At 43.8% G+C, this 25,227-nt stretch overlaps 1 protein-coding gene across 4 annotated transcripts in view; it reads left to right on the top strand.

Moving 5' to 3' along the window:
* Window positions 1–25,227, top strand: part of ASAP1 (ArfGAP with SH3 domain, ankyrin repeat and PH domain 1) — a 352,683-nt gene that overhangs the window by 187,454 nt on the left and 140,002 nt on the right. For all 4 annotated transcript variants that reach the window (XM_058699088.1, XM_058699087.1, XM_058699086.1 and 1 more), the window contains one exon: window positions 15,686–15,758. In XM_058699088.1, coding sequence (XP_058555071.1) covers window positions 15,686–15,758 — 73 coding nt within the window. The remainder of the gene's footprint in view (window positions 1–15,685; window positions 15,759–25,227) is intronic.

Raw genomic sequence — 25,227 nt, 5'->3', positions numbered from 1 at the left:
AAAAATTGTCCTTGCTAATTATATGTCTCGTGGGAACCTTAGAAAAAAATCAGAGCAGTGTCTGCAAATTCTAGCTAACGTTGGTTGAGGGCTTCCTCTGTGCCAGACACCGCTCTGAGCACTTAGTTTACATAGATCTTCTCAATCCACTTGACCCTGTCAGATGCGTTACTGGTGAGGAAACTGAGGCACAGCTGGGTTAAGGAACACGCCTAGGGCACTTAGTTCATAGTGGAGCTGGGATTTGACCCCAGGCAGTCTGGCTCCACATTCAGTGCTCTTAAGCATCATGTTTAAATTCCAGCATCTAGTCAGTTGTTACATGACTGCATTTTAGATAAAACTATGTGGCTCAGCGTAAAAGACCACAAGCCACCAGCAGCATATTTTGAATCACCAGGTCAGGACCCAGACATACAGTTGAGTAGGGCACTGCAGCACCTCGGGACTGGTAGGAGGTTAAAAGTCTCTAACTAGCTCAGTGGTCCCTAATCTGTTCGCCAACAAAAACGCCTGTTCTGTTCTCAGGTAGGATCCTGATAAATTCTAAGAATCCTGAAAAGATGGGACTCGGGAAACGCCCTTTCCGGTCTAGGTTTCAGTTCTTTTAAGGGACTCTCATTATGTTATAACATGGAAAGGGTGTTTGCATGACTATTTTTTGGTCTTTAAATACCTTGTTGTACCTATAATTATTATTTTCCCAAGAGTGGAGCTGAAATTGCTTCAAGATGAAAGCATGGCGCTTGTGGGTGGGTGTGCTACTCCGAACTTCAGAGCTGCAACAGAAATTAGAGGTTCACAAGGTAATCGCTGTGATTACAGTTTTCTTTTGGGCCCCAGACAGGAGCTCTGGAAACACAATATTCTACTAATTTTTTAAATGTACAGTTTGCAAGGCAACATGGAAATTACTGAGAGTATGTACTGTTTCTCCCTCATTTTCTATGAGACTTAACATTTTACCGGGTCTTTTGCAATTGCCGAGGAAAAAGGAGACATTTAATGTACTCTGAGACACTGTTAAAAGACTTTAAAACATGGGACGCCTGGGTGGCTCAGTCTGTTGAGCCTCCAGCTTCGGCTCAGGTCATGATCTCACAGCTCGTGGGTTCGAGCCCCCACGTCAGGCTGTGCTGACAGCTCAAAGCCTGGAGCCTGCTTCGGATTCTGTGTCTCCCTCTCTCTGCCCTTTCCCCACTCGTGCTCTATCTCTCTCTGTCACAAAAATTAATGAACATTAAAAAAAAAATTAAAAAAAGACTTTAAAAATTTTAATACTAAGTCAGCCTTATAATACTGTATTAGGAAATTATTTTACAAGAAAAAAACCCTCCGAAGAGTAACAGTATTGGGGTAGCCACGGCTTTTAAACACCTCTGTGTACTTCTCTACACTTTGCATTTCTAGAAAATCCCTAACTTTATAATCCACGTAATTTTACATTCTATGTAGTGTGGTACTGCATAGTATTTGCACGCAGTTCGTATTAGATGCTCAGTAAGTGGCAGTCTTTTATCCTTTTAATTGTTGCCAATTAATATGTTTTAGTGCCCACACAGCAAGCCCTCCAGTTTGTGTCATGTCTTTCTTTGCTGTTTCCCTGTTGTCAGATACCGGTTATTTATTTCTAGCCTTTTATACCGTAAAACCTGGTCACGTGTTTTCTCACGAACCGCGAGACCATGACCCGCGCCGAAATCAAGAGTCAGACGCTTAACGGACGGAGCCACCCCGGTGCCCCTACAGTTTGCCCTTGAGATCAACTGTGGCCATCTCTCTGAAGCCTCTTCATTGGTTATTTTTATCACCTTCTCTACTTACTATTGCTGTATAAGGATAAAGGGACACTTCTATATTGTTTCACTTCCAATTTAAAAATCATTAGTGTGCTTGAAATTATTTGCATACATTTAACTATTTTCAATTTCTCGTGTTGTCTTTGTCTTCCTATTCTGCTAGCTTTCTACAGCAGAAGAAGAATTCCACACACTAATTACATACTACAGATGTCAACTTTGTTCCCTTTTTTGTTGTTGTAATTAGTTTTCCCTCTTAGTTCATCTTGGTTTTGTTAAAAATTGATTGCAGTCATTTTTCTTCTCCCTGATAGTGTCTGTTGTCTGTATTGGAAAATTATCAGACCTCTTCAACTGATACACAGTGTATCTTTTTTGAGGCTTAACTTTGTTAGATTTTTTTAAATAGAGTTTCCTATATTGATGTCCCAACACACATTGTTCCTATAAGTGTGCAAAAAAAAAAAAAAAAAAAAAAAAAAAAAAAAAAAGTATTCTGGTTTTAATTATTAAGTTATTTTAATTGAGAAACACGTTTTTAAAAAATATCCCAGGCTTTGATATTCTGTTGTGCATTGGGTATCTCCAAAAAAGAGATAGTTAGCATTTAGTATTTTCCAGGTCTGTAGCAAATTATTTTCTCCCAAAAATCCTTTCTACCATCTCTCTAGAAACAGTTTCCTACAGACCACAGCGTGGGAGATGCCACTCTAATTCACTTGGTTGTTTTTCACCTGCTCAATTTTTTCCTGAGGCAAATGTGTAAACTGGAGTGTCTTGATCTCCTCTGCAGAAAGACACACATCATATTTAGAGTTAGACCTTACAGAGTAAAAAGCCTGATTTTGCCATTTACTAGTATCTTTGGCCCTGGACACTTGCTGTGACTTAAATCTGTAAAAAGGCATTAGTAATGCTTATTTTATGTAATTGATAGAGTCTTTGAATACAAAATTCAGGATGTGCTTTTCATAACGTTTTTTTTGGAGGACAAGGGATATGCAAAAAAAAGGACTCAGAAGTGGCTAGAATTAGAATCTGAGACCAAAGCTGTGATTTATCTTTTAATTACATAGAAATCTTAAATCCCCTAAAACCATTCACTGTTGATGCCAGTTGTGTTACTTTAAAAAAATAAAACCGTCTTTCACTGAAAATTTAGCATGCTGAGAGAGAATAGTAATGTCCCTAGGACTTGAAAATGTTTGATTTTCAGAGAATTAGAGCCCTAAGAGATACATATGGACCAGTTTTCTAGATTTACTCATGAGGAAGCTGAGAACCTGAACGGCCTGAGGGACAGAGTCAGATTTACATGTCAGGTGACTAGGGTCCTACACGGGGTTCTGTCTGCCCACGAGGAGCCTGTAGGTCTCGTGGGCACATGCAACCCAGGGCTGGGGACTGGAAGCTGGCCTACAACAGGGGAATGAAAATGAATACATATGTAGTATCTTAAAAGATTAACAGCTACCATTTGTTGGCAATAGAAATGTAAGAAAAAAAGTCCTTGTGATAAGTGCTCTCGTGGCACTAGGGGCTGAAGAGATTCTCAGCAGGAAGTGGGTAGAGGTTCACAGAAGAGATGGTAAAACCCAATCTTCAGGTTGAGTGTGAGTTTGCAAGATGGTTAAGAAGAAAAGGCAAAGGACAGAAGTATTATTGAGAAAGGAGAGAATTGTAGCCACTGGATTGGCATCTCCAGAGTCAGACCCAAAAGGGCCTCGGTATATTTGAGCATCATTAATTTGGAGTGTTAGGAATTACAAAGTGAGTGGTCCAAAGACAAACAGAGCCTGCAACAGTAGTGTGGGGGGAGGCGGGAACGGGTTTTGTGCTGGGTTGGCCCTTTATTCTAGGTCTTAAAGTGAAGGTGACGCCATCAGATTTGTATTTTAGAAAGGCTTCTCTGGCATCAGAGTGGTGGGTGAGGGTGGGATCGCTCGGAGACTGTTAAGGGATCTGGCTGGGGCATGATCACATCCCATGGTAAGTCAGGAGGCTTCGGGATGGGTTTAAGACCTGTCACAGAGGTAGAACTGGTGGGATGCCTGCTGGTTACAGAGAGTTGGGCCAGAGGGATGTGACCTTGAGTCTGGCATCATGATGCCATCCATTGAGGTGTACTGAGCAACTGTGGAATGGGGAGGAGGAAGCATTTCTGGAGGAAGCTTTAAGTCTGGGGTGTAGTCCTAGAGTAGGAAGTGGATTGAGTCACGACAGAAAGGCCAGAATTTACATTAGCGAAATACCCAGCCTGTTGGCTCTTCCCTTTCCAGCCTTGCTTCTTTACGTTCCATTTCCAGTACAGCCAGACTGATTTTTGTGAAGGTCACGACCTTGTTGTTCTAAAACCCCAGTGGCTCTGCCTTTAACCATTGCTTTGAGAATAAGAACCAAAGTCCATACGTGGATTTTCCTTCCTGCGTGGTCTGGCCCCCGTCCATCCCTTTAGCCTCCACGTGGCTTTGGCCACCTGGTCTCACTGCTGCTCCTAAACCCCAGACGTGTCTTTTCAGAAATGCTGCTGTGCGCTCTGCTGTTTCCTGTCGTCCACGTTAAAGAAGAGAATGGTTTTGTCTGTGCCAGGTATCCCCATATCTAGTATGGACCTTGACACGTAGGAGGGGTAGGCAGCCGTGGATGGATAAACCCAGTGTGTAGGTGTTCCCGTTCACCCCCATCACAGTCCTCAGCGTGGCTTAAGCACCCGAGTGACCTTTCTGTGGGCCACCGCCAGATTAGAAATGCCAGGGAGGGAAGCTGTCCCTCTTTTCAAAATCAGCTCCTGTTTTCTTTGCTGACCGCATGGATAGATGAGTCCTCCAGTTCTTCCCTTTCAAGGACTTTCCTACCAGTCACTCCCACTGGTGTTTTTCAGTCACTGATGCACCCAAATGCCCCTGGAGGCTTTCCTTCACAAGCCTGTGCATCTCTGTATGGTGTTGTGAGTTCCTAACACTAATCGTGTGCGCAGTACTCATGCCAACAACCCGTTTTCGTGAAGACGATGCCCGCCGTCGGGCGTGTAGGTCCTGCTTGGCGAAGCCTGCAGAGGCCCCTTCCAGGACGTGCCTGAAGCTCCGTGGCTTCCACAGCCGCGCTGCGGTTTTGACCGGCGCCCACAGTGCCAAGCATAGCACTCAGCGGGTGGACCGACACGAAATGGTCGGTGGGCAGCGCAGGCCTGACCTGCTCGGGGGGCATGGCCCCAGCGGGCTGCAGGCTGACTTCCCCCCACTTCACCTTTTGTCCCCTGGCCCCTCCTTAAAGAGCTACTTTGTGTGGGTTTTCAAGCACAGCACGGCCGTCAGCTCCTCTTCGGCTCCTTCACAGAGAATCCTGGGGTGGGAAGGAGATGGGTTTTGAAGTTGCCTCGCCGTCCGGTGACCGAATCCCTGGCTGGTTTTTTTTAAGGGCCCCTCCATCCCGTGGACTCCACTGTGTCAGGTTGGAAGGTGGGAGAGCGCAGTGCTTAGGAGAACAGGCTTTAGGGTTCCGGAAGGCCCAGCTTTGAATCCTGGCGATGTCCCTGACTGGCTGCGGGATCTAGGGCCATTCTGAGCTTCAGTCTCCTCGTCTGTAAAGTATGGGCAACGGAAGCCTCCTTGAAGGTTACTGTGAGGACTAAGTAAGATGTTGTATATAAAACACGTTCATGATATTTTCATCATCATCGTCATCAGCATAGGGGACAGTGGAGGCGAGAACAAGCAAATACACGAACCTGTGGACGGGGAAGGAAAGGAAGAGAAGAAGGAAACACCTGTCTGTGCCAGGTGTCGTGTGAGGAAGGCATGAGTGTTCGAGGATGACTAACCCGAGCACGGTCACACAGCCGGGAAGTGACGCGGGCTCTCCCTGGGCTCAGTCATTGCCTGTAGCCGTCGTCTCGCACTTGCTCTCAGAATGGCTCATTCCACGACTAGGCTCTGCTGCTTCCGGGTCCACGGAGAAACACCTGGACCTGCTGACAGGTGGTCGCTAAATGCTAGGATATCTGTGGGCACCCCTGGGGGCAACTCGTGCGGATGGTGTGGGGCCGGCAAGGACTCTAGCTGTTCGGGGCAGAGAATGTGCTTCTCGGAGAAAAGCACGACTTGGCTTTGCCCTTAGAGATGGGTTAGGGTCTCTGTGCAGAACGTGCACAGTGGCTTAGCTTTTTTCTGATGACCAGTCTGACGTTAAGGGTCTTGAAGGAGATCTGCTCCCCTTTTTTTGTTCACGTGGCTGGATCCTGACATCTGTGCAGGAGGCAGAGTGGGTTACTGAAATGACTACTGAATTTGGAAGTGAGCCAGGCCTTCCCTTCCTGGGGGGCGGGGGGGGGAGGGAGGGGCAGCTGTTTCCCTCTCAGGGTCTGCTTTTCCCATCGGTAAGAGGAGGGGACAGTGAGGGAGGGAGGCAGGCCCTTCACCCTGCTCAGCTTCCTCTGCCCACGTGACATATTGGACTTCTCTGAGGCTGCCTTTGCAGCCTCAGAGTGGTCAACTGAGGGGAGTATGTTGCATCGAGGTCCCTGGCCTTCACGGAGAATATCTGATGATTTCATCAAAACCTCATAGATGTGATTTAACTTTTGAGAGACAGGGTGAGCCCTGGGGAGATAGGAAATGAGTATTTATACATGCATCACCCAAGCAAAAAATAAGTACTGCTATATTTACATTAGTTAAGATGATACTTCTTCCAGTAAGGAATTAACACTTAGGTTTTAAAATAAATAGCTCATGAGAAATAAATAGTAGCATTTTGTGTCAATCTTGTTCTAATACACCTTTAATTCTAGGTCCTTTTAATATAGAGGCAGATTCACTTGATGTTTATTGAACCCCTACACTGGGCCTGGCATAGTCCCTGCCCTAAAGATGTTTACACACCTAATGGGTAATTTATGCATACCCAGGCAAGTGGACTTTTGTGAGTTACAGTTTTATGCAGTACCTTTTCTTTGCATTGGCAAGTTGATAGGTTGGAAGTGTTTTCGTGCATGGAATAAACAGATCCTCAGATTCGGGCAGGAAGTATTGCCAAAGGTGATAGATTGAATGTTTGCTACAGATCTGAACTGTGAAGGAACTTCCAAGTGGGGCCAAACCGGAGTCATTTATAGCATCTACAGATTTTGAGCATCTGTGGGTGAATTCCTACCCCATTCCACCCTTCAGCCAGAGGTACAGTAGAGGACATTAAGTTTCTGATTGAAATCTGTATGAATATGGGAGGATCGGAATCTTAAGGCCACCTTTTATAGTCTAAAATAGCACAGATAAACACTTCTGTTTGTGGATGATATGTCAGCTTTCCATTTTTTGGCTCAGTGATGCAAACCGAACTTTATTTTAAGTTGATCATTTCCCCTGTGTAGCCGCCTCATCCAGCTCATATTCATCTTGAAACTAACGATAACATCTTCACCGTCTTTACCTCTTCCTTTCATATATGCTGCTGCCGCCGTGCCCCCTTCCCCTGTTGGCAGCTGCTCGGTGCTGCTTTCTGATTGAACCTCATCCTAACTGCTGGTGTTGTGTAGCTGGCACACAAGGTCATTCTCGACTCCCCAGGTTGACAGGGACTTCACTTCCAGCATTTGAGCTGGAAAGGAAAAACGCTGAAAAGAAAGAGAGAAGGAGCAGCAGGCCAAGCCCCTGTAGTTCTGGAGAGGAGCTTCGAGAACAGGGTTTCAGCAGCTGCCAAAGCTGGTGGGTTCAGAAAGATTGCAGGTATGGGTGTAGACATGAGTAGTGGAGAGTGTGGGAACAGAAGTCCCGGGGCAGTAGGGCTGGGTCACATAGGGCGTTGCAGGCAGTATAGGGGACCTGGATGTCATTGCAGGAACTTCATTGACTCTTCCTTCCTCGTGTGTGTGTGTGTGTGTGTGTGTGTGTGTGTGTGTGTGTTCCTTCAATTCAGCAAATTCTAACTGAGCATCTTTTTTTTTTTTTTTTTTAACGTTTATTTATTTTTGAGAGACAGAGATAGAGCACGAGCAGGGGAGGGGCAGAGAGAGGAGGAGACACAGAATCCGAAGCAGGCTCCAGGCTCCGAGCTGTCAGCACAGAGCCCAACACGGGGCTCAAACTCATGAACTGTGAGATCATGCCCTGAGCTGGAGTTGGACACTTAACTGACTGAACCACCCAGGTGCCTCTCACTGAGCATCTTTTTTGTACAACATACAAGTATTGTCCTTCCAGACCTCTTAGCTAATTGAGTAGGGAGGAGACATGGGCGCCTAAACACCTGAAATACAAGGTAAAGAGTAGAATGATAGGAAGTGTGGGTAAAGCCCCAGGGTAGCAAGCATCAGTGGTCTTTGCACAACTCCCTTCGTCAGTCTCATTTAAAGCAGTGCCACGCTCCGTGTGCTCTCCCGCCAAGGGATCTGTCATTGCCATCTTGCTGTGGCAGGGAGAAGGGAGGGAGGAGCAGGCAGCCGGGGAAGCTCAGGTAGATGCAATATTTGGTTGGCACACCTGACCGGTACCTGGCTCAGAGCAGTGTTCAGTATGTGCCTAGCACAGTTACTAGATGAGTAAGTAAATGATACAGAAACCCCAGTTGGATGATCCTCAGAGCACATACTCACTCACATGGTTTGCCTGATCCCTCTTCTTTTTGGAGCTGATGGGTAGTTTCCATTGTCATTCTCCTCTGGCACCTTTGTTCACAGTGCTCTTCATTATGTCATCAGATTACTCTCGGGCTTATTCCTGAGTCACATTATAATTGCACACGTATGTACTCTAGTGTATGGGGCCTTACGGTGGATAAATGATGAATGTATTGATAGGCTGCAAGGCTGCATTCTCTGTTTTGTTCTCTGAGGCCTTATGCCTACGTTAAGTAGGCATCCAGCCTCTCTGGTAGCCTGAGCACTTTGCTCCCGGGTCCTGCCTCCTTCCTGCAAGGTCGCCTGAATGCTCAGGAAGCTGAAGGCCTAAGCAGTCAGGTATGAACCAAAATTAGACCAACAGAGTCTTCCCTTCCTTTCCCTGTTACGGGAATTACACATGAGAGCATTTGCTTTGTAGTGATTAGGGGACAAATGCATCTATTAAGATGCGTTTTTGCAATTACGTCTGCGAATGTGACTAGAAAGTGATAAAATGGAAACCGTCCCCTCCCCCCCCCTTTTCCCAAGGGAACAAAAATTCTTTTCATTGAAGAAATCACGTTACTGGTAGGACTACTTGTTCCAGAGATGTTTGGCTCTCACTGCTCCAAACGTTCCAGGAATTTCTCTGCAGAAACACCTTCAGAGGTTAGGGTAGCGATAGCCTGCTCTGCGTGAGGCTTTGCGCCAGCCACTTCCAGGTGTGCACTCGTACACTCAGTGCTCACGTCCACGGAAGGTAGGTGTGGGGCCATCCACCTTGGCATATCCCGAACAAGCTCTGTGCTGGTCATTTATTGACAGACCACTGGTTTGTTTTTTTTGTTTTTTTTAATAATTTTATTTTATTTTTTTTTTTAATTTACATCCAAATTAGCATCTAGTGCAGCGGTGATTTCAGGAGTAGATTCCTTAGTGCCCCTTACCCGTTTAGCCCACCTCCCCTCCCCCAACCCCTCCAGTAACCCTCAGTTTGTTCTCCACATTTATGAGTCTCTTCTGTTTTGTCCCCCTCCCTGTTTTTATATTATTTTTGTTTCCCTTCCTTCATGTTCATCTGTTTTGCCTCTTAAAGTCCTCATATGAGTGAAGTCATATAATTTCTGTCTTTGTCTGACTAATTTCACTTAGCATAATACCCTCCAGTTCTATCCACGTAGTTGCAAATGGCAAGATTTCATTCTTTTTGATGGCCGAGTAATACTCCATTGTATATATACACCACATCTTCTTTATCCATTCGTCCATCAGTGGACATTTGGGCTCTTTCTATACTTTGGCTATTGTTGATAGTGCTGCTATAAACATGGGGGTGCATGTGTCCCTTCGAAACAGCACACCCGTATCCCGTGGATAAATGCCTAGTCGTGCAATTGCTGGGTCGTAGGGTAGTTCTGTTTTTAGTTTTTTGAGGAACCTCCATACTGTTTTCCAGAGTGGCTGCACCAGCTTGCATTCCCATGATGACCACTGTTTCTTTTCTGTCATAAGTACATGCATGAGATTTAGCTCCAAAGACTTCTGCTTAATTTCAGAAAATCACATTTATCCAAAATAAGAACAGTGTTTCTTGTTTGAGTATATTGAAGAAAGTGCCATAGACTTAGAAAGTAATTCCGAAATAGAAAATCTTAATGAATAATAACAATATTATCACTGTTGCTCATTTAACATAAGTATATCATATGTCAATAAGGTGTTTTTTAAGAAAGTGGACAGAATAACTGTTTTAAGGCACAAAATGAACTTGGAATGTAGAAGTTCTGTCTCTCCCAAACCGTTCCTTTTGGTACCCTCTGGTCTTAGCTCTTACACCTTGCGACTGTCTATACACATCACACACCCATCCATCTAAACCTGGGCTATTCAAAACCATTAGGGGAAGAATTCCAGACGGCCACATTTTCTGAGTCCAGAACTTTATTTCGTTCAGCCATCTTCAAGGCAAGCCCTGTGGTACATACTTTCCTGTTTTGTGGAACCGTGAATACTGAGGAATTCATTTATTCAGTGATTTGTTAACTTCGTTTCATACTCATTTTTGAGCATCTGTCACCTGCTAGGCACGGGGAATGGGCATTTAGCTATGAGCAGGTCACACAGGCCCTGCCTTCATAGAGCTTTTCTGCAGGGAGATAAATACAGTAAAAACAAACAAGTCACAAACGGGATCATTTCAGGATGTGGTAGTACTATGGAAAAGCCAGCCTGAGTGTAAAAGAGAGTAACGAAGCAGGCTGAGGGGGTGTGCTGCTTTAGATTGACCATAGAAGGGCCCTCGGAGGAAGGGGCGTTGCATCTGAAGCCTGTGTAAAAAGGAAGCCAGTCAAGGGAATTGCTTAGGGAAGAGCATTCCAGGCAAAGGGGTCAGCTAGAGCAAATACCCTGAGCTGGGAGCACGTGTGGCTGGGTCCCTGTGCGTCTCTGAGAACGTCCGTTGTTGCACTGCTATGCAGAGGGATGCTGCCTGTCCTGGAGGGGTACGAAAGGCTCCATGTCCTACCCTGAGTGGCCTCAGACTCCTCAAGAATTTTGCATTCTCATGTCCGGTTTGTGTAATGTTTCTGAATTCTTCTGGCTCCCACGTAAGGCCTCTGTCGGCGTGGCTTCTCTGACAGCGTCCTTCAGATTTGCAACAGCCTGTGTCTTCTCTGTGAGTTCAGAGGACCGGACCTGTTAGGGCTGTACATGAGGTAGCCGTAAAGAGTCTCCATACCCAGGTTGGAAGTGCTTCCCTACATTATAGACACTGCTATTTAGTAATGTAGCAAGTGTGAGAAATTGCAAGATTTTGGATAGGAAAGGGACTTTTCTATTGTTAGAGATCAGAATGTTCTCCTGGATTCCTTTATTTGTTAATCCATCCTCCCTCTTTCTCTCCCCCACACACGTACCCTTTTGAGTTGTTCAACCTCGGATGCATACTTAGAAGTGCAGGTACATATTTTAGCATTGGGAAATAACAATAATTTTATAGTCCAGTTATCTGCCACTCTTCTCTTAGCCTGTATTTAATTGTACGCATGTGACATTTCAAAGGATGTCACTGCACATGTTGCTTGTCTGGCAGTTGAGGGGATGGCACTTTGTAGCACGTTTAGATGTGTGCTGTTCTGGAGGGGAGCCCTGTCTGACGCAGTGACAGTGTCCTCTGCTCTTAAACACAGGGCCTGTAAAAACGCATTTTACTTGGCTTCTTTCTGCCAGTGGCTAAATGCTAGGGTGTAAAAAGAGAAATGTTAACCCAGATTCAACTCTGACTGTAGCTGTCAAATGCGGATGTTATTAATAACCTTTAAAAGTATGTGCATGAACTTTAAACCCTGTTAGTTTATAGACGAGTTGGTAAAACTTCAACATAAATTCTGAGACTTTTCCTGAGGAGGGGGAAATAAAAAGGAAGCAGATAGTTGGTCTTATAAAATGTTAGACTGGAATCTTCCACATCCGTGTGCTCACTTGGGCTCATTAACTCTCTAACTGTGGAAGGACATTAAAGCCCACTCATTAATTCCTCTTTGAGTAGACCCATCTTTTTTGCGGTCATCACTCCCCAAAGCTGAACAGATACGTTCTTTTCTTCCAGAAGCAGGATTTTTGTTCCTTTCTCAAAACCAATTAGGAAATGGTTAGATCCAGGGGGAGCATGGACACACATTTGTGCTGCCGTGGATGGGTGGTGTGCTTGAAAAAGCCTAGGCTGGTTCTCTTACTTAATGTGCCACTTGGCAGGCAAACTGTTTATTTCTCTAAAACCCCAGGTTTTTCATCTGGGGGAAAAAAAAAAAAAAGATAGTAAGAATATAGACAAAAAAAAAAAAATGGCAGCTATTATTGGGATGATTTTTTAAATGTTCTTCCCACAAAAGCAGTTCATCAGAAGATAAACCCATTAGATTTTGTGTCTTAAATGCATGGTTATTTGTACTTATTTGCATTAGTTTCTTTCCCTGGAAGACTCTTAACATCCTGAATAGCTTGTAATTTCTTAACTCATTTGTCTCTGAAAACTGGCAGGTAGTTCCACTCCCACCCCCCTTAACATGAGGCTCTATTTTTATTTTATTTTTTAATTTTATTAATTTTATTTTATTTTATTTTATTTTATTTTATTTTATTTTTGTTTAAAAAAAAATTTAATACAAAATTTATTATCAAATTGGTTTCCATACAACACCCAGTGCTCATCCCAACAGGTGCCCTCCTCGATGCCCCTCACCCACTTTCCCTCCCTCCCACCCCACAACAACCCTCATTTATTCTCAGTTTTTAAGGAGGCTCTATTTTTAGATGCAGTTCATCCCAGACATCACGGGAACGCAGAGCTGGGTGCTGTTGGAAGGTCAGGTTCTGTTGTGAGGACCCGAGCTCAGACTCCCGCTCCGCCGCCCAGGGCGAGTCAGACTTTCTGAGCCTCTGTGTTCCTCATCTATAAAACGAATTTGATAATAGTACTGCTTTCATGGGGTTTTGGTGAGAATGACATGAGGCGGTCTGTGGCAGCCTCAGCACCCTCTGTGCCACTCTAAGCACTTATTAAAATGTGAGTTCTCTTTCCTCTTTTCTCTACAGTACAAACCTCAACTCTGTGAAATAACTCAAACTTTGTCTCTTGTGAAACCGTCTAGTAAGACACTGTTTCCTTAAGTGTGGAGTGCAGTATCATGGTGTTACAGGAGATGGCCGCAGGTACAGAACAGATGAGCATTTTATCTTCTTTTTTAAGTTTATTTATTTAGAGAGAGAGAGCTGGGGAAGGGCAGAGAGAGGGAGAAGGAGAGAATCCCAAGAAGGCTCCATGCTACCAGAACAGAGCCCTGCGTGGGACTCAGACTCACAAACCATGAGATCATGACCTGACCCAAAACCAAAAGTTGGACACTTAACCAACTGAGCCAACTGAGCCCCCAAATGAGCATTTTATAGAGAGAGTCACAGTGATCTTTAAAAAGGGTATCTTCTGTTAATGGTGAGTGATCCTGATTTTCCACTTACTATACTTCTGGACAGTGTAAAAGATGTGAATGGGCTTAAAGAAAAATATTAAATAGAAGTGCAGGTGGTAAATGGCTGTGACAAATGCGTGGAGGTGGAACATAAGCAATGGGCGTGGTGGAGGGTAGCGGTCAGACTCGGGGTCTGAAAACTCGGGGTTTTACCTCAGCATCTCATTAGGTTTGAGATACAGTAGACGTTAGCGTGAGATGTGACTCCAGCCCCTTCTGGCTCTGTGACTTTGGACAACTTAATTAATCTTTCCCTCTCCCTCCCTTTCTGCAAATACTTATTGAAGGCCTATTTCCTTATCTTAAAAACATGGATGCTGCTTTCCGGGGGTTTTGTAAAGATGCAGTGCAAAGGGAGAAGATATTGGAAGCATATGTATCTTACCTACTTGGTACGTCCACCATACCAAGTTCATACCTGGCGTAGCAAGTGCTCAGTAAACTTGGGTTCTTGTGTTACTCAGGACTTGTGTTGCAAGTGGTAGAACCCCCGCTTCAACCAGCTTGGGGCAAAAATATACTCAGTCTACAGGAAGGTTAGCAGTGACCTATGCCTTGGGTGCAGCTGGAAGCCAGGACTCTGATGCCACCGGCACCCTCTCCAGCTCCTGTGTCTGGTGCTCTGTGTGTGTCATCGGTCCATCTGTCTGTCCGGATTCCTCACAGATCAAGGAACAGAACCACCGGCGATCACCAGGCACCCCTCCTCAGAAGGGATCTGCACACTGAGGTCCCTGTTTCCCAAGCCCAGAAATCCTGTGAGAGCCTGGGCCCAGCGCCGGTCAGGTACCCACCCTGCCAGCCACCGGGGTCCAGAGGACTGGAGCTGAACGGAAGGGGCAGCGCCACTTGAGCCACGGGTTTAGAGTGACAGGAAAGGCCGTCTTGCAGGACAAGGGTGTTATTACCTGCTGCCACTGCATTTACCCTTTTCATCTCTTTGTGCGACTTTCAGGGGTAGGAGTGTTTACCCTCTGTGGCCCTCGGTTTTCTCCTCTGAGGTTTTGAGGTTTAGATGATGTCATGGATGTGAGCGTACATTTCATGGTCTTAAATTTTATGTGCCTAAGTTCATTATTATTGCTGTCACTGCTCGTGCCCTCCAGATTTTGACACACCACCCAGGGGCTCCCAGTCTCTGGATCGTTGACCCTCAGGGAAGCAGAGAGGAAGGTTTAAAGTTGTTTTAAGAAGTTAGGTCAGCGTGCCATATAAATTTCTATATTGAATACAACCCTTTTTAAATTTGATTTTGAATTGAAATACACATTATGAAAAGAGTATGCATGTCCTAAGTGCACAGTCTTCCCGAACAGAGCACAATTGTGTGTCCAGTCCCTGGATTAAAAATCAACAGTCAGTCCCCTAGAACCACCCCACCCCCGCAACTTGTAGCACAAGTAGATGATGTAGATGTGTTTATACACCATCTAAGAAATCATTTAAAAGCATTACCAGCATCATGGTAGCATTTTCCATGCTGTGTTTTTTTAGTAAGCAGAATTTTAAAATACAACTGGCCTTACATCATAAGTTTTTTAATTTTAAAAGGAATCCTCAGGGGCACCTGTGTGGCTCAGTCGGTTAAGCGTGCGACTTCGACTCAGGTCATGATCTCACAGTTCGTGAGTTTGAGGCCCACATCAGGCTCTGTGCTGACAGCTCAGAGCCTGGAGCCTGCTTCACATTCTGTGTCTCCTTCTCTCTCTGCCCTTCCACCACTCATGCGTGCTCTCTCTCTCTCTCTCTCTCTCTCTCTCTCTCTCTCTCTCTGTCTCAAAAATAAACATTAAAAAAAAAAGTTTAAAAGGAATCCTCAGGTCACTATCATTGCGCCCTTTGAAATGTTTTCTTCCTGGCTGAAATTCCCATCAGGTGATAAAAATGTGTTTAGTTCTCTTGGATATGTGTCATTCACGTCTTAGGCCTTTGTCCCTTCCCGGGTTGCACCTTCTTCCAGTGAAAACCAGTCTTCCCCTATCTTAAGTGGCTTGTAGTTTCTTTCCCGTGCAGAGCTTAGTGTGAAAACCAACTGACTCCCATGCTGTCAGCTTTCCCCAACACTGAGCTTTGTGGAACAACTCTTTTTATCCCCAAAACAGAACTCCTCAGATCACGGGTACTGCCGGTCTCTGAAATGGTTCCCTGTTCGTAAATATGTCCACTTGCTACCGCTGTGGCACTCCACAAGATGGATGTCATTACGAGTGAGTTTTAATTTGCCAAATTTTCCAACATCTTCTCCCCTCGTTTTTCTCTTTTAGGCTCTAGACCAAGATAGAACAGCCTTACAGAAAGTGAAGAAGTCTGTCAAAGCAATATATAATTCCGGTCAAGGTAAGTACTTTCCAAAGCAGACGGCATGAATTATATATAACGTTTGCAGTTTTCTCTGTTATCTGTAAGATGTTACGTTTATAGAAGACAATACAAAAGAAAAAATAAGGTCGAAGAAGTTCCATTTTTCCCTTTTTTCTCTGTTTCTTCTCCATCTAAACCGGTTACTGTTTCCAAAATAAAACAATGAAAGAACATTAGTTGCAGTGGGTTTTTAGACCCACTGGACATTTAAAACCTTAGCAGGTGTACAGGTAATTTAGCCACAGGTGACATGTGAGCTAGGCAGCATCTGTTTGTGTAGCTGATCAGTTCGTAATTCAGGGGTCTCTGTTAAACACGTGAAGATCGTTCTTTCTGCAGCGTACCTCTACAACATCTGGAAATCGGTGTGAGTGCCGGGGAAGGGGGCGAGGCTGAACTGAGACCTGACCAGATCTGCCAACCAGAGTCTATTCTTGGCCTTGAAGTCGGACAGGTGCAGGTTTGCACCCTCACTCTGCCTCTCACTAGCAGTGTGACCTTAGGCTGGTTACTTCACGGTTTTGAACCTCCATCTTCTCTTTAAAGCAGAGATTGTGGTATTTTTGCAGGGTCGTCGAAGGGAGTTAATTAGCTAATATCTTCACCTCGGGGAAGTTCAGTAAATGCCATACATTCATATTTTATATAAATTTTATATTTTATTTATAGTCATACTCCTAATTGTCATAAAATTACGGAGTAGAAAGGAACATTGAAAAAGGAAAAACTCGACTGTCAGATGCTTTATGGGCCTCCTCTCATCAGAGCTGGGAATCGGTAGTCTCGACGAGCTGGAAATCTAATTGTCTCTTGTCTTCTTCAAAGCCCTTGGGCCTGATTGTTAACACATTCTGTATCCTGATTCCCTGACACCTCTCTAATTTCCTTATTTCCAATAAGACACAAACTTCTAATTAAGACAGATAAATAGAGAATTGTCTAGTTATATAGTGATGTTTTAACTGTTTAAATGTTTCAAATGTTTTAAATCTTGGCCTAAATTATATAACTTCTGCCTTAGCTTCATTCTGATTTACCCCCAAAATGTGGCAGCCCCTTTGTAGATATTCGCCCTCTGGGGGGAGGTGGACGGGGGGAATAACGAGGAGGTGGCCATGGGGAGCTTCTGAGGTGGTGGTATTGTTCTCTTTCTTGATTTGGGGATGATTACGTAGCTCAGTTCATTTTTTGATAATTCTTCACATGCTACACTTAAGGCTTACATACTTTTTGCATGGATGCAGGTATGTTATGCATCAGTGAAAGTGTATGGAAAATGGATACACAGGTAGGTTTATTGAAGCATTGATTGTGATCATCCGGATTTGTGGTGGAAAAACCAAAAACAAATGGGGACTTTAAAAATAAAGAATAGGATATCTATTTCATAAAATACAGTTTTTGTGAGAAAGAAACTCAGGTAGCGTAGATCACTAACTGTCACTACTTGTTAAGTAAATGACTTAACTTCCATGGATCTTAAATTGCTTCACCATAAAATGAGAAAACAATCATCTAATTTGCAGAGCCTTGTATGGATAAAATGAGGTAATCTTTAAAGCCACCAAAAAACTTCCTGCACGTGGTAGGTGCATCGCACAGGGGGAAAACGACAGGCAGATCGGTGGCATGGGTTCCTTCTCCGGTTAATTCAGTCTTCTGCAAATAGCACCGGGCCCACCCGATTTCCTAAAGAGCTTAATGAGGCAGTATCCGCCTCAGGAACCAAGTGTCAGTTCTCCGTAATGTTATGGTTTATGCTTGAGGCTCTCAGCTTGTGAGCCACCGAAGAGAGACTCCGATTTGCAGCGGAGCATTGCTACCATATTTGCTCTGCTGGGGGCTCCACGTAACTCCTTTTCTCCCCAGTGTCCTTGCTCAAGACGCGTTCCCTCTGTGTGCCACGGTGACCACAATCACATCCTTCAGCAGCTCACACAAGGGCTCTTTTTCTTGGTAGGGATGTGCTTCATCTTGTTCTTGAAAGGGCTTCCTTGGTCACAGCTGACCTGGGTATGGCGGGAGGGAGAGGCTGTCCGTGCATATGTGTAAGGTAGAGAGTTCAAGGAATATGTGCAGTCTGACTGTCACTTCCTCCAGGAGGTTGTTCTCGCCTTTTGAATGGGGACCTCTGCGCTCTGAGTGTGACCGCTCCTACCCCTCGCTGGGCAAGGGGTTCCCCTGCGTACTTTGCCTTATGTCTCTACCATCTAATAGAGTAGCTTCTAGTCACATAATGGCTTTTTAAATTTAAGTTCATTAAAATCAAATAAGATTTAAAATTCAGGTCCTCCAGGCTCAGTAGCCACATTTTGAGCGCTCAATAGCCACAGTGTGACTGACAGCTACGGTAATGGACAGGGCAGACCCGGGACATTTCCATCATCACAGGAAATCGGTTTGCAGCAGGAGGAGAACATACACCCCATCGTATTGTAACTGTTGATCGGTCTCTCTGGCATTGGACTAGCGAGTGTCAACCCTGACTTTTTTTTTTAACTTGTTTTATTTTTTATTTTTTTTAATTTATATCCGAGTTAGTTAGCATCTAGTGCAACAATGATTTCGGGAGTAGATTCCTTAGTGCCCCTTCCCCATTTAGCCCATCCCCCCACCCACAACCCCTCCAGTAACCCTCAGCTTATTCTCCATATTTATGAGTCTCTTCTGTTTTGTCCCTCTCCCTGTGTTTATATTATTTTTGTTTCCCTTCCCTCATGTTCATCTGTTTTGTCTCTTAAAGTCCTCATATGAGTGAAGTCATATGATTTTTGTCTTTCTCTGACTAATTTCACTGAGTATAATACCCTCCAGTTCCATCCACGTAGTCACAAATGACAAGATTTCATTCTTTCTGATTGCTGAGTAATACTCCATTGTATGTATGTATATATGTGTACATATGTATGTGTGTGTATACACACACACGCACACACACACACACACACATATATATACCACATCTTCTTTACCCATTCATCCATCGATGAACATTTGGGCTCTTTCCATACTTTGGCTATTGTTGATAGTGCTGCTATAAACATGGGGGTGCATGTGCCCCTTTGAAACAGCACACCCATATCCCGTGGATAAATGCCTAGTAGTGCAATTGCTGGGTCATAGGGTAGTTCTATTTTTAGTTTTTTGAGGAACCTCCCTACTGTTTTCCAGAGTGGCTGCACCAGCTTATATTCCCATCAACCCTGACTTTTCATTAGAATCACCCAAAGAGCACTTAAAACACAAACACAGGGGTCCCTTGGATCTACATACCAAGAGCTGTTCTAGAGTAAGGCCCAGGTATTGGGATCATAATAAAATCACTTCCCAGACAATGTGCAGCTAAAACGGAGAGCTTCTGCACTGGCCCATGAATTGCCTGAGGAAGGTTGGTGCTATGTCTTTTATCTTCATATTTTATGTGTTTGTCACCAAATACCGTTTGTTCAACAAACATTTGTTGAACACCTGTTCCATGATACCATTCTGGGGGGTGAGTATATTAGACAAATCGGACAGAATCTCTGCCTTCATGAATTTTACAGTTCAGTGGGAGAGATACCAGAAAGTACTTATAATTTAGAAACTGGAAAGCTTACCAAGAGGGACCTGATATAGTCTGACAGGGTGCTAAGGGGAACACCTCTCGGAGGAGGTGACATTCAAGGGGGTTGATGCGTACGAAGCTAAGCTGAACAAGCCTCTGAGGTAGGCCTACCATTATCCCCATTAGATCCCATTTTATAGGTGGTGAGGCTGAAGCTTCAAGAGCCAGACTATCTTCTGCAAGGGGCCACACCTAACAGTAATGGAACGAGGGTCTAGCTGATTCCAGCTTTGTTGTGTACAGCCACCCTGTACCTGTCTTCTACCTGACATGTGGTTAGAGGTTCAACACATGGGGAATGAATTGCTACAGGTTGGCCAGATACGTCCCTGAGAAGCTTGCCATGAACGACTGTTAAGTATTTAATCATGACTGTTCACAAATGACTCGATGAAATGGAACCTCCCAGCAGTGTAAATCCTGGGGTGACTTCGGTAGTTCCTGGAGAGGGGCCGCGGTAGCAGTTATCATGCCCATGGCTCGGACGTGTGGGGATAAAAACTCAGACCTCACAGACTGCTGGGACCTGATAGGGTTGCCACCATCACCAGCGAGCATAGTACACTCGGGTTTCTGGTCAGCTTGTGTGGGCAGCGCTGTGACATTTAATTCTTAAAAAATAGCTAGATGAGTAAAACAGCGGTGTTGCAGATCTTTCCATGATACATGCCCAGTGGAATCCGGGCTATTCCCATCCAAGGGTTTTTGGCCTCATCCAAAGAAGCCACAGAGGCTGAACCCTGGGATCTGGTTCCCAGTGTGTTTTCATCATTTTCTTGTTTTCTCACAGTGCTTAAGTGACATGAGACCCATCTGATGTTCTTTAAAGTTTTACAAAGCATTTCTGTATTTCTGGTTTGAGATGACCAGCCACCCCCACCCCCACCCCCACCTCCCCCACCAGACTATGTGGAAGATGCTGGATATCTTGGAGGTGGTCTTGCATTTACAATGTAGTGATTATGTTTACGCAGAACCTTTATCAGTATTAATTGGAACACAGTATAATAAAAACAGAAATTTTATTGGAAAAACAAGTTATCTCCCCAAAAGCCTTTAGTTTGAAAATGGCTTTGGGGATTTGTCTCTTTCTCTTAACTGTCCCTGCTGCGTATGAGGACATTTCAGAAAAACAAAACAAAACAAAAAAAACCTGAATTCTGTGAACTGCTTGGATCAGGGGAGAATTTTCCAAGCTATTTAACTTTCCTGTATTGTTCCTAAGTTTTGAAGTGTTGACATTATTAATCTGTGAAGAATATTGTCATGTAGAAAGTTTGCCTTGGTGTGTGTGTCCCCCCCGCCCCCCACCTCTCTGTCTCCTAATGTATGTTTAAAATAGCTAGTAGTTTCTTGAACAGTAGAGGTTTTAAAATATGTTGCAGGGGCACCTGGGTGGCTCAGTCCGTTAAGCGTCCGACTTTGGCTCGGGTCATGATCTCGCAGTTCGTGGGTTTGAGCCCCGCGTCAGGCTCTGTGCTAACAGCTCGGAGCCTGGAGCCTGCTTCGGATTCTGTGTCTCCCTCCCTCTCTCTCTGCCCATCCCCCACTTGCTGCGCGCACACACACACTCTCTCTCTCTTACCCTCTCAGAAATATTAAATGAATAAACTTTAAAAAAAATGTTGCAATTTTTGACAGTTTTTCCTTCCAAAGATAGAGCCTAATTCGCTTCCCTGGTACGTGTGCCAGACTTACAGCTCTTTTCTAATGAATAGAATGTGATGGAAGTGATACCATGTGATTTCCTAGGCCAGTTCATAAAAGAGCTAGCTTCCGTCTGGGTCTCCCCACCGGCTCCACGTTTGCCTTGGAGGAAGCCAGCCACCCTCTTGTGAGGCCACTGGAGTGACTCTGCCAGCCCCAGGCAGGCCTTCACCTGCCTGCTGACACGTCGCCTCAATCTTGGTACAAACCCTTGGGTCAGGGCAGTAGACGTTGGACTGGCCTTCACGAGACTTCTGCCCTTGCAAACATAGGTTTAGGCGTGCAAATCCTAGGCTCAGTGGAAGTCGGTGTGTGTCTCTTGAGAAAGACGAGCTCACTGCTCATCAGTGCTGTTAAAAAAGCAAACTGAGGGGCGCCTGGGTGGCGCAGTCGGTTAAGCGTCCGACTTCAGCCAGGTCACGATCTCGCGGTCTGTGAGTTCGAGCCCCGCGTCAGGCTCTGGGCTGATGGCTCGGAGCCTGGAGCCTGTTTCCGATTCTGTGTCTCCCTCTCTCTCTGCCCCTCCCCCGTTCATGCTCTGTCTCTCTCTGTCCCAAAAATAAATAAAAAACGTTGAAGAAAAAAATTTTTTTTTAAAAAAAGCAAACTGAAATATACTGTACTTTCGTAAAAATGGAAGGAAGCTGTGATTCCTAGTAAGCATGGGTGAGCCTGGCTTGTCGTTCCGTCAGTGACTTTGTTGGGTTGAATTTGTTCATCTTTTTGAATCAGACGTATTATTACACATGAGTGTACTTTTCCTTGGAAGTAAAGACCCCAGAATATTCCTTCTCGTAGTTCTTCTTCTATGATAAATTTTTTTTCACAAATCCAAATGTGGATTTTATTATTAAATAGTGGCTTCCTTAAAATTCATGCCAAGATATATTTGGAATACGTTTTAGCTTATTAGTAACACATTGTGCCCCCTAGAAATATATAACATTGTTAGTCTGAAAGTTGGGACTCTTAAATTCTTTAATTTTAGCGAATAAAAAAATGACAGTGGTATGGAATTCAATTACTAGCATATGATATGGAAGCCTTATTTCCAGCGTATGGCTACGTTGTCATAAAGAGTTCCATACTTGAGGGGAAAAAGGCAGTTTTCTCCCTTTTCAGTGTAGAATTATGTAGTGAGTAGTTTTATAGGAACATTTGTGTTTTCTAACGCAAAATTAATGTGTGATGTTCGCCCCAGATTTTCATTTTGTTAATTTATCTATTTTAAGAAATAGCTCAAAGCGTATGATGAAATCTAAGATTTTAAAGGTAAAGTGCTAAATTCATCAGTGGATAGGAAGTGGATAGCAAGTTCATTTTAGCTTTTTTTAGCTAACATTTTGTCAAAGGTACAATGCAGAGTGAATTTAGAATTGATAATTAAGTTTGGTGTCTTACCATTGTGTCATATAATGGTATTTTTAATCCTGGAGTGTTTCTTCAGTGTGAAGAAGTTTCCTAACTGGAATAGTTAAGAGATGAAATGGATTAGAATTTTAATAGAAACGTACAGAATCATAAAATGTCAAAAGGTATACAGTAAACTTACTAGTAAAGAAGTAATTTTAAGCCCCCAGAAGTAGAAGCCTTTAGACTGAAACTGTAAATACCTTCTGGTAGTGATTTAAGGCAAGTCTAAACAAATTACTTCCGGCCTGCAAGGCATTTTGTATTTGTGTGGGTCCATTATTACTCCTTAAAAGGTGAAAACAAATTGAAATAATTAGTTCCTTCAAAAGGGTCAAGGAAGGAAGCTTTTTCCTAAAGGAGGCACACTTACCCAGGAAAGTAGTACTCCTCAAAGTATGTAGGGATAAAACTGGAGAAATTTTTTAAACTGCATTTAGAAAATTGAAGTTTCTTTCCAGAATAATCTCAGAATTCCAGGCTCTTTAAGAAGGTCCAATTTTCATATTCAAGCCGTTGCCTGAAATATTCTGTTACTTGAAATCAGAGGCAGGGGGCACGAGGCATGGAGGGCAGGTGCACACACTTCCTTCATTTTGCTGTCCTGGAAGGAGTACTCTTAAAATGAGGTAGTTTTTTATGATATATACGCTCATTTTATGGGAGCGTTCTTCATGAGAAATTAAGTCATTTTAAATAAAACTGGGAGTGCTCGGGGCCCCTGGGTGGTTCAGTCGGTTAAGCGTCTGACTTCAGCTCAGGTCATGATCTCACAGTTCATGAGTTCAAGCCCCGTGTCGGGCTCTGCGCTGACAGCTCAGAGCCTGGAGCCCACTTCAGATTCTGTGTCTCCTTCTCTCTCTACCCCACCCCCGCTTGCACTCTGTCTGTCTCTGTATCTCAAAAATGAATAAAATGTTAAAAACTAAAAAAAAAAAACAAAAAACTGGGAGTGTTCATTCCCCAACGAGTGCTTCAGATTTTTTTTTAAAGCCTCAAGCTGAATAACAAAAATACTGTTAAAGGTAAATATAAAAACATATTCTTACCTTAATAGTCGAATTTTGTAGAATTAAGAAATTACACCTGACGTTTGTTGCCAGATGCCTTATTATATAGATTTATGATGTTTCTTAATTGTCTCACCTGTCCTATATGCAAGACATTATTATCCCCACTTTGGGATGAAGTCACCTAGTTTGAATCATTTACAAAGCTAGTAAGTTTACATTTAAACCTGGTTTAAATCATTTACACGGCTAGTAAGTAGCTACGAGATTTGAACCGTAGGTCTTTGGTAAGTGACTGCCGCCGTGGGCTGGGGCAGTGAGGACTCCCAGGAGTGCCTCACCTGTGCAGGGGGACAGGCCAGTAAAACAGGCGGTCGTCCTAGAGCACGAAGGTACTAGATGGGTCCCTCAAAAAGAGGAGCAGCTTCTTTCACTTTAAATGCAACCTGGACCTGGCACTGGCTCACCACAGTCTCGTCTTTCTCTGCCCCTCACTGCCGTTACTAGGGCCTCTGTAATTGGCATCACTTAGGAACGACTAGGGAGGCCTGCAAACCAGCGTGTTCTCTTCCATAGACGGAACTGCTTCCCGCACCCCCTTAGTGACTTATTCTCGAATGGGTCACATGGATGTGGGGTCAGATGCTGAGTCAGCCCCTGACTGGTTTGTCAGAGAATACTTCGAGCAGTTTTTTCTTCATTTCTGGAAATGGAAAAATAGTTTTTCAACCTCATCGGACGGTTCTGAAGCATCACACAGGTCATGCAGGTCCCTGACAATGGTGACCACGATGACAACTTCATCCTCCTCGGCTTGAGGCTCTGAAATAGTAGGGGGAGTCCAAACAAAATCTGTCCTCTTCCATCCACCACCACATGGATGTATCCAAGCTGCTTAGCTCTACCCCCATTCCCTCCCCCCCCCCCAAGCTTCAGTTTCCTCCTTTCTAAAATGGGACCATAATGGCTACTTTGTTGCACACGTTGGAAAGAACATATTAAAAATATTTAATATGATACTAGAATATATTAATCTGTGGTAGTTACAATTACAGTCAGCTGCAAAAATTTAATCAATGCTGGAAAATTTTTAGCCAGTATTGTTTCAAATTATTTATTCTTATATTCTGTCTCTTTCTTTCTTAGACTCGAGTTACTTTTGTGTTAGACCGCTTAATGTTCTCCCGCAGGTCACTGAGATTTTATTTTCAATCTTTATATTCCTTGTGCTTCGGTTTAGATAATTTCTACTTTCCTGGCTTCAAGTTTATGGCTCATTTCTTCTGCAGTGTCAGTCTGCTGTTAGTCTCATCCAGTTAATTCTTAATTTCAGATACCATATTTTTCTAGTTCTTGGATTTCTGTGTGGCCTTTTTTTTTTTTTTTTTTGTAGAATTTCTGTCTTTCCTAGAGTTCTGTTATCTCTTCACCCATTTATCCATCTTTTCCTATAGATTCTTGACCTTACTTGTAATATTTATTTTGAACTTGTGTACTAAATCCAACATCTAACTTGTCTGTGGTTCCATTTCTTTTGACTGGTTTTTTTTTTTTTTTCTTTTTCCTCTCTCTCTCTCTCTTGGTGTTTTGCTACGTTTTTCTGTTTCCTTGTGTGTCTAATAATTTCTGTTTGCATGCTAGACATTTGAATTGTATGATGTAGAGACTCTGGGTTCTTTTATCTTCTATGAAATGTATGGTGTTTTATTCT

This window comes from Neofelis nebulosa, chromosome 14, assembly GCF_028018385.1.
Source record: "Neofelis nebulosa isolate mNeoNeb1 chromosome 14, mNeoNeb1.pri, whole genome shotgun sequence".
NCBI classification, from domain to species: Eukaryota; Metazoa; Chordata; class Mammalia; order Carnivora; family Felidae; genus Neofelis; species Neofelis nebulosa.
Note: the sequence above shows the minus strand (reverse complement) of the source record. Positions and strands in the feature narration are given on the sequence as shown.